The sequence below is a fragment of the Pseudochaenichthys georgianus genome, chromosome 12, assembly GCF_902827115.2.
Source record: "Pseudochaenichthys georgianus chromosome 12, fPseGeo1.2, whole genome shotgun sequence".
NCBI lineage: Eukaryota > Metazoa > Chordata > Actinopteri > Perciformes > Channichthyidae > Pseudochaenichthys > Pseudochaenichthys georgianus.
In genome coordinates, this window is record NC_047514.1 from 32,550 (window position 1) to 42,635 (window position 10,086).

The 10,086-nt window shown below is 43.2% G+C and overlaps 1 protein-coding gene across 1 annotated transcript; it reads right to left on the reverse strand.

The window, feature by feature from the left end:
- Positions 1 to 6,996: 6,996 nt before the first annotated feature.
- On the reverse strand, positions 6,997 to 8,913 carry LOC117456311 (tripartite motif-containing protein 16-like). Its single transcript, XM_034096145.2, has one exon. The coding sequence runs from the start codon at positions 8,911 to 8,913 to the stop codon at positions 7,261 to 7,263; it is 1,653 nt and encodes a 550-aa protein (XP_033952036.1). The 3' UTR covers positions 6,997 to 7,260.
- Positions 8,914 to 10,086: the final 1,173 nt, after the last annotated feature.

A 10,086-nucleotide genomic window follows, 5' to 3' on the forward strand; every position in this document is an offset into this window, starting at 1 on the left:
GTAGCCACGGTTTTGAAGACTTTTGTCACGTAGTGATCGTCTTCTCAATAGAACATCTTTGATAACGGCGTGGTGTTGTTGCAGGAAGTCCCGACGCAGAATACTCTTGCTGTAGTACAGGGCAGAGCCATATAATAGTAATAATATGGCTCTGGTACAGGGGTGCACATAACTGGTACGCAGGTTATGTGCGTAATCTGAAATGCGTACCGTCACTTGTGTCACAAAGCGCATTTGCGTACCGACGTACTTGTGAAGCTTTTCCAGAAGGCGGTTAGATCACCGGACAGAGTCGGTCTCCGTGTGCACAGACAGGGCTGCTGTTAACGTCGGTCTGTACGACGGAACTGTGCCAAAACTACGCCAACCGGCTGCGGAGGGAGACTCCCCTCTTCACTGGAGAACTGCGCTAAAACAGCTGATCACAACGTTCACACTCTGTGGTCACGAAGTACTCCACTAGCCGCCGCCGCCCCCCCCCCCTCTGTCGACTTTCCTGAAGTACTCCCCCGTTGATAGAAATCAACACGTAATGAATTAAGACCCCACGGTTTGATGATTGATAAGTGTGTGGGTTGTCTTTCATTTTGACATGCAGACATTTTTTATAATAAACATAGATACTGTATGTTAAATGGATATATCCGCCTTCTTTCGTTTATCTTTCCATTCCCACAACAATATACATAAATAAATGGCATATTTTGGACATAGTTCGAATGGTGATTAATCATGATTAATTAATTTTTAAGCTGTGATTAATCTGATTAAAATTTTTAATCGTTTGACAGCCCTAATATAAATATAGTTTTTCTCCCTGCAGGAGAGGGAAGCGTGCTTTGAGATCAGCTGCTAGGCTGCAGCGGGGAGAAGAGGGGGACAAAAAGTAGGAAGAGAAGTAATGGGTCAGAAACCCTCCTTTTTACGCAGCGGTCCAGACATAGACATCATAGCTACGGCGACATATATTCAGTTGCCAGTTACTTTTGGCATTAGGGCAAGGATATCTTTCAAGGTTTGACATAATGAATTGTGCTACTTTTAAAGCAAGCAACGATGTTTTCAAATCTGTAATCAAAAAGCTCCTCAAAAACACTATAGAAGCAGTTCCTGCCGTTGTTACGTTAGTTCAAACGGTAACAACGGACTACTTTTCTTAGCGGATGCATGTCAATTTAAATCAATACAAAAAACTATTTTTTAAATCAATAAAATCTTTTTCTAAATCCATAAAAGCATTTCAATTATAAGAAAGGGGGTGGAGTTGCTATTCTGTTCAATGATTCCCTTCAATGCAGGAAGACATCGTATGGAAACTTTGATTCTTTTGAATATGTGGCCCTTCAGCTGAAATGCTCCTCTCGAGCTCTGTTCCTAAATATCTATAGGCCACCCAAATACTGTGCAAGCTTTTTTGATGACTTTACTGAACTGCTGTCTATAGTGAGTATTGACTTTGACCGTCTAGTCATTGTTGGTGATTTTAACATCCATGTTGACAACCCCCAGGACAGAGGGGCTAAAGAACTGTTTTGTGTTCTTGATAGCTATGGACTGACTCAGCATGTGACGGAGCCCACGCACAATAAGGGGCACACTCTGGACTTAATTATCTCAAAGGGTCTGAATATCTCTAAGGTTGTGGTGACTGATGTTGCACTGTCTGACCATTCCTGTGTTTTCTTTGAGAGCTCTATTTCTGTTCACACAAGTGTTCAAAAAGAGGTAACCACAAAGCGATATTTAACTGAAAATACTAGGGAAATGTTTACTCAGAATTTTTCTTCCACACTTGCCCCTGCTAACATCTCAGTAGATGAGCTAGTAGATCATTTTAATTCAAAAATTAAAAATGTTATAGATGCCATTGCTCCAATTAAGGTAAAGGAAGTGACTGGGAAGAAAATATCTCCATGGAGAAAGGCCATGACCGTTAAAACAGAAAAAAGAGAATGTCGAAAAGCTGAACGCAGGTGGCGAAAAACAAATCTCCAGGTTCACTTTGAAATTTATAAAGAGAGACTTGGCCTTTATAATTTGGAATTGAAAAACGCACGACAATCATTCTTCTCTGACATCATTACCAAAAACAAAAACAACGCACGTGCCTTGTTTGCTACCGTCGACAGACTAACTAACCCCCCAGTGTCAGTAGCCTCTGCATTTCTAACCACCAGGGCGTGCAATGATTTTGCCTCCTTTTTCACTGACAAAATTCAGAAAATCAGACAAGCAGTCAGTGCCTCTGCATCAGGAACAGCAAATGTGCTGTCTCTGTGTCCACTTAACATCAATTCAGACATCATGACACAATTCCATCAGATTAATGATAAAAACCTAGAGGACATTATACAACTTCTGAAGTCCTCCTCCTGCTGCCTTGATATTATTCCAACAGGATTTTTCAAAGATGTTTTGCCTTGCATGGCCTCAGAACTACTTCATATAGTAAACAAATCTCTTCACTCAGGTGTTTTTCCACAGGCCCTGAAAACTGCAGTCATTAAACCGCTCTTAAAAAAGAATAATCTAGATGCTTCAGTAATGAACAATTACAGGCCCATATCAAACCTGCCATTTCTAGGTAAGATCATTGAAAAAGTTGTTTTTCAACAGTTGAGTAATTTCTTGCATTTAAATAACTGTTTCGATGTGTTCCAGTCAGGCTTTCGTCCAAACCACAGCACTGAGACTGCTCTTGTAAAGGTCTTTAACGACATCCACTTAAACACAGACAGTGGCAGAACTTCAGTGTTAGTATTATTAGATCTCAGTGCTGCGTTTGACACTGTTGACCACAGCATATTACTAGACCGACTGGAAAACTGGGTGGGACTTTCGGAAACAGTTCTAAATTGGTTTAAATCCTACTTAAAGGACAGAAACAACTTTGTTTCTATAGGTAAATACACATCTGAGTTGACAAATATGACATGTGGGGTTCCTCAAGGCTCCATCTTGGGGCCTCTTCTCTTTAACATCTACATGCTACCACTGGCTCAGATAATGAAGAACAACAAAATAAGTTACCATAGCTATGCAGATGACACACAAATTTACGTAACAATTTCACCAGGAGACTATGCTCCAATTCAAACACTGAGTAAGTGCATTGAACAAATCAATGACTGGATGTGTCAGAACTTTCTCCAATTAAACAAAGATAAAACTGAGGTAATGGTTTTTGGAGCCAAGTCAGAACGTATAAAAGTTAGCGCTGAGCTTCAGTGTGCAATGTTCAAACCAACAGATAAAGCCAGAAATCTAGGTGTAGTCATGGACTCTGACCTGAGTTTCAACAGTCACATTAAAACAGTTACTAAATCAGCCTACTATCACCTAAAGAATATATCTAGGATTAAAAGACTAATGTCACAGCAGGATTTGGAAAAACTTGTCCATGCCTTTATCTTCAGTAGACTCGACTACTGCAATGGTATCTTCACAGGTCTCACTAAAAAATCTATTAGAAAGCTGCAGCTGATTCAGAACGCCGCTGCTCGAGTCCTCACTGACACTAAGAAAGTGGACCACATCACTCCTGTTCTGAAGTCTTTACACTGGCTTCCTGTGTGTCAAAGAATAGATTTCAAAATATTGCTGCTGGTTTATAAAGCACTGAATGGTTTAGGCCCAAAATACATTACTGACCTCCTGCTAAACTATGAACCATCCAGATCTCTCAGGTCTTCAGGGACTGGTCAGCTTTCTGTCCCCAGAGTCAGAACTAAACATGGAGAAGCAGCGTTCAGTTATTATGCTCCAAATATCTGGAACAAACTCCCAGAAACCTGCAGGTCCGCTGCAACTCTTACTACTTTTAAATCCAGGCTGAAGACTTTTCTTTTTGTCTGTGCTTTTAATTGAACTTTTCATATCTTAAACTGCACTGTAACTTTTATCCATGTACTTTTTCTTGTAATGTTTAAACGTAATTAAACTCCATGACATTTATGAGAGGGACTGCTCGAAAGCAGAGATATTTGGAATATCTGGCATCGACGGATGAAAAATAGTGTTTTGGTAACACGGAGTGTTTTGGTAACACTTTAAAGACTTTGTTATGGAAGCAAAGCAGGGGAGGGGGTGTGTACAGCCTCCTGAGGGTCCGATTGTGGATGTCATGCGAGCAAAATATGGTGAAGAAAGTCTGTCTAAATTCATATTTTAGACTGCACTGTAACTTTTATCCATGTATTTTTCCTTAATGTTTATTTTATTAGCACTGTAACTTTTATCCATGTACTTTTTCTTGTAATGTTTAATTGAACTATTCATATTTTAGACTGCACTGTAACTTTTATCCATGTATTTTTCCTTAATGTTTATTTTATTAGCTTTTCTTTTTTAATGCTTAATGTCTTTCATTTCTTTTTTGTAAAGCACTTTGAATTACCCTGCGTCGAAAAGTGCTATATAAATAAACTTGCCTTGCCTTGCCTTGCCTTGCCTTATTATTGGGAGTCATGTCGTTACTTTGTTGAGAATGTGGCCATGTGTAATAAGCGGGATAATGTCCACATTGCACATTGCATAATGTGCCTTCATGCCGATCTAGATCCCTCCGCAAAAACAAAACAAAAAACGTCTCGTTCGCGGGCGAGAGCCGGCTCCCGTCGTTCACTATAGGAAACGCCCCTATAGGAAACGCCTCCTTGCTGCGGTCTGCAGACAGACTCTATTGGTAACGGCCCCTACACACGGCGGCGTGCGTTGCCGCTTGGCGGTGGGCGTGTCTTGAGCTTGGGGAATCAACGCGACCAGCCCGACCAACAACCAACCACATGAATGTCCCGCCCCGGACATACAAAGCAAAGCATTCATGCTACATCCATGCTGGCTAAATATACTGTCTATGCTTGCTAGCTGTCCATTCAAACGAAATACACTGGATATAAACTCCCCAAACAAGCGAAAACCTACCAGTTTCCCCCACTGTCTCTGCCACCTCCCCCCGCCTGGCTCCTCCGGTTTGTATCCCTGTATGTTCCCTACCGCCACGATCATTTTCTCCTCCTTTTGTTGACATATGGGAAATAACTGCGGTCTGGCTCTCCCAACATACACCCGGTTTGATTGGCTACTGCTTGTACTGTCAGATTTACATACGAGGGATTTGATTGGCTGACGCCTCCGTCGAGGCGGCAAAAGTAGAACATTGCTCTACTTTTGCAGCGAGCACCTCGAGAGAAGCTACGCTTTACTACCAGAATGCAGTTCGGCGAATCGTGACGTCACCCCATTCAAAGTGAATGGGTAGAAGCGTTGAAGCGGCAACGCACGCCGCCGTGTGTAGGGGCCGTAACGGCCCGTCTACACTACAGCGTCGAAAGCTCCAATCTGCCCATTCACTTTCAACGGGGTGACGTCACGTAGCCGCGCTTTTTCGCCGAACTGAATTGTGGGTAGCAGAGCGGTCCGTCTCAGGCGTCTCCGGCGACAGAAGTTGAACAATGTTCAACTTCTGACGCCGGAGACGCCGGAGTAGCCAGCGCCAGCCAATCAAATCCCGTTTCCCAAAATCTGACAGCTGAAGCCGTAGCCAATCAAACCGTGTCTAAGCTGGGAGAGATATCCCGATATATTTTTGAAGCTGTAATGTGGACGCTCCGTAACAGTATTACGGAGCGTCCACACTACAGCTTCAAAAATAGCTTGGAGCTGGGCGTGTCTGGAGCTTGGGGATTTTATTCAAGCAACACGACCAACAACCAATCACATGAATCTCCCGCCCCCGACATACAAAGCAAAAACCCCCGGGGATTTTATGCGAGCAATATATATATATATATATATATATAAACTCCCCAAACAGGCGAAAACCTACCAGTTTCCCCCACTGTCTCTGCCACCTCCCTCCATGCCTGGTTCCTCCGGTTTGTATCCCGGTAGGTGAAGAGGGTCTGGTCATACAAAACCGGGTGATTTGCTACGGCGATAGTTAGTTTCTCCTCCGACTTTTTTTGAAATATAGAAATGAACGGCGGGATATCTCTCCCAGCTTAGACGCGGTTTGATTGGCTACGGCTTCAGCTGTCAGATTTTGGGAAACGGGATTTGATTGGCTGGCGCTGGCTACTCCGGCGTTAGAAGTTGAACATTCAACTTCTGACGGCGGAGACACCTGAGACGCCTCGCTCTGCTACCCACAATTCAGTTCGGCGAAAAAGCGCGGCTACGTGACGTCACCCCATTGAAAGTGAATGGGCAGATTGGAGCTTTCAACGCTGTCGACGCTGTAGTGTAGACGGGCCGTTAGTCTCTTCAACTCGATATTTGTTCACTTACATTTCATTTTGAATGCTTGGATATTCTCAAAGAAATGTATAATAATAATAAAAAAATAAAAATGACACCGAAGCTTTCTCAGGGCGGGCCAATGGGTAAACTGGGCGGGCCTGGTGTATAGTCTACAATAGCTTCATACAGCACCAGTCAAACGTTTGGACACACCTTCTCATTCAATGGTTTTTGTTAATGTTTATTGATTTCTACTTTGAAGATTAATACTGAAGACATCAAAACTATGAACGAACACATATGGAATTACCTAATTAACAAAAAAGTGACACACACGCCTCGCTTTACATTAGACTCAAAACAAACCCACAGAAGAACAGAAGCTCATTGTTCCCTGTGTGACTTTAACGTTTACAACGTGACGCAGGAGTCCCTTCCTGTTCCGGTCAGACCGGTCTGACATCAAACTGCTGCTGCTGGAGAAACGGCTCACCGGCCAGCCTGGGGCCGGTGAGCCGTTTCTCCAGCAGCAGCAGTTTGATGTCAGACCGGTTATTATTATTATACCAGTTATTATTTATCTTAGCAAGAGATGCCTTTTTCAGATTGTACAAGTACCTTTTTCATCTGATTTTTCTTAATCCCACAAATAAATAAAATATATATAACATGAAAATAACTTGTTTCAGAAAAATAATTTATATATATTTATAATTAAAAAAAGCAAAAGACAGAGATTTTCACTTTTGTCCTCTTAGTTATTTTATTAACAAGAAAAACCCCAACATTTAAAAATATACAGACATGTGGCACTCGACCGGTTAGCTTATCTTTTTTATGACATTTCTTTTAATTTGTTTTGTTGCATTATTCAAACTTTTCATTTATGAAATCATGTTAAAGCACATCCCATCATGTTTGATTGACAGCTGATCTCTGTGCAGTGAAGACATGAGCCATCAGCTCTGATGGACATATGGTGAGTTTAAGAAGTAGAAGAATTCCTCAAGTGACTTCAGGCTATTTCAGTTTACAAAACTCAGCTGTGCCACGAAGCCAAACTCCAGCATGTAGCGGCTGAGTGAACGTGGTCTGCACTCTGTGGAGGAGAGTCATGGTTTCAGAGACGATGCTGTAGAAGGACAGAACACCTGCTCTGTGATCCAGGTACACTCCTACTCTGGAGGACGGAGGACTCGAGACGGGAGTTTTGATACTGTTGTAACGAAATGTAAAACTGTTTTGGTCGCAATATAAGGACCAAGATTTGTCATTGAATCCAAATAGACTTTCACCCCCTGCTCTGCTGATATTCTTGTATGCGACTGCTACATAAACTCCTCCCCCTCTCCGCTCCACCTCCCAGTAACAACGTCCACTCAGACCCTCTCTACTCAGGACCTGAGCATAATCAATGAATCTGTCTGGGTGACTGGAATAAGACTGTGGTTGTCCCATGAGTGTTGCTTTTCTGCTACCCTCAGATAATAACAGCCTCTTGTATGCTGTGTTTGGATCCAGAGTGACTTCCTGTGAATATGTTAAGAACCCAGCTCTGGAGGCGGGCTCTGCTGCTGGCAGTAAAACATCCACTTCAGTCGATGAGACGTGTGTCCACTCCTCTCTCAGGACGTCCTGTAGTTTGTCTCTGAATGCTGACAGGGCCGCCGTCACGTCCTCAAAGTAGCTCAGAGGACGGATGTTGGTGCTGGAGGAGTGTGTAGCTCCACTGAGGGGGGTTGGCAGTGAGGAGGGGTAGCTGAGCAGGAACTGGTTGTGGTCCTCTGTGTGAGACAGCAGCTGCAGCTCAGCGTCTCTCCTCTTCAGCTCAGAGATCTCCTGCTCCAGCTTCTCCTGGAGCTCTCTGACTCGACTCACTTCTCTCTCCTGCTGGGATCTGAGCTGCTGCTTCACGTCAGAGCTTCTCTTCTCCACGAGACGGATCAGCTCAGTGAACGTCTTCTCACTGTCCTCCACTGCTTTATCAGCAGAGCCATTTACGGCCTCCACCTCCTGCTGAAGCAGCTTCACCTCCTTCTCTCCGTCCTGGATTCTCTGCTGGATGTTTAGACGACTCCACTCCAGCTCTCTCTGCCTCTCAATCCTCTCTGCTGCAGCTGACACCGTGTCGTGGCCTTTGTGTTCGTCCACAGAGCAGAGATAACAGATGCTCTGCTGATCAGTGCGGCAGAACAGCTTCATAACCTCGTCGTGACGAGAGCAGATGTTCTCCTGGAGCTTCTTGGAGGGCTCCACCAGCTTGTGTTTCTTTAATGGAGCTACGTCATAATGACGCTGGAGGTGTTGGTCACAGTAAGAGGCCACACACTGCAGACAGGACTTACAGGCTCTCAGCTTCCTCCCAGGGCAGACATCACAGGCCACATCTCCAGCTCCAGCATAGCAGAGATCAGCAGGAGCAGCTTGGAGTCCAGTCTTCTTCAGCTCCTCCACTAAAGCTGCTAACATGGTGCTTTTCAGCAGGACAGGCCTCGGTCTGAAGCTCTGCCTGCACTGAGGGCAGCTGTGGATTAGCTCTCCATCCCAGTGGTGTTTGATACAGTGCATGCAGTAGCTGTGTCCACAGGGAATAGTGACCGGATCCTTCAGTAGATCCAGACAGATCGAACAAGATAAGGTTTCCCGGTCCAGCTGAACTCCTCTCCGTGCCATCTCACCTCTCAGTGGCATCGAGTGTCTGAGTTTCACTTCCTGAGAGCTGAAACTATGTGAGCTGTGATCTGAACAGCATGTGTGTGTGAGCAGTGAATGTGGCCTATCAGCTCTTGTGCTTTACCCACATGTTGGTTACACCCATCCTCCTCAGTGTGGATCTGAAGGGGAGGAGCCAGGAAGTACAGAGTGGAGCTGGCTGTGTCTGAGAGCAGGAAGAAGAGGGAGGGCTCATCAAACTCTGACTCGTTCCAGGAGGAGGAGCAGACGCTCTGAACTGTTTCCTCATTTACAAACGGAGCCTCGCTCACAACCTGCTTATAATAACAACATTTATTTTAAAATCAGGCTTTTGTAGCACACAGCTCCACACTCATGGTGGCAGTGGTGTAAGAAGTACTCAGATATTCTACTGAAGCAAAAATAGAAATACTACGGGGTAAAAATACTCTGTTACAAGTAAAAGTACAAAAGCATTGGTATCAAAATATACTTAAAGTACAAAAGTAAAAGTACTCCTTATGCATAAAGGCCCTTTTCAGAATCGTATCTATATATTGAGTTACTGGGTTACTATAATGATTATTGGTGTGTGCTATCACAGTTAGTAAATGTAGAGATCATTTGAATAACTTTATGTCTTGCTGCTGGATATCTTATGCTATAAATATCTGTCAAAGTGTATTTAATAATTGATTTATATTTTGAATCTACTAATCTATATCTAACTAGTAAAAGCTGTGAAATGAATGCAGTGGATTCAAAAGTACAATACTGTCTTTTAAAATGTAGTGCAGTGGAAGTATATAGCAGCATACAGGGCCGGCCCTAGATATTTTGGTGCCCTAGGCCAGATTATGATTTGGTGCCCCCCCCCCCCCTCCAAGCAATACCCAATGGAATATATAAAAAATAAATGAAAAATCTCTACAAAAGACAAATACACAATGAAACGTGTTGACATGTTGGTTATATACATACAAGGCAAGGCAAGGCAAGTTTATTTATATAGCACTTTTCAACGCAAGGCAATTCAAAGTGCTTTAAAAAAAAAAAAAATGACAGACATTAAGCATTAAAAAAGAAAAGCTAATAAAATAAACATTAAGTAAAAATACATGGATAAAAGTTACAGTGCAGTCTAAGATATGAATAGTTCAATTAAACATTACA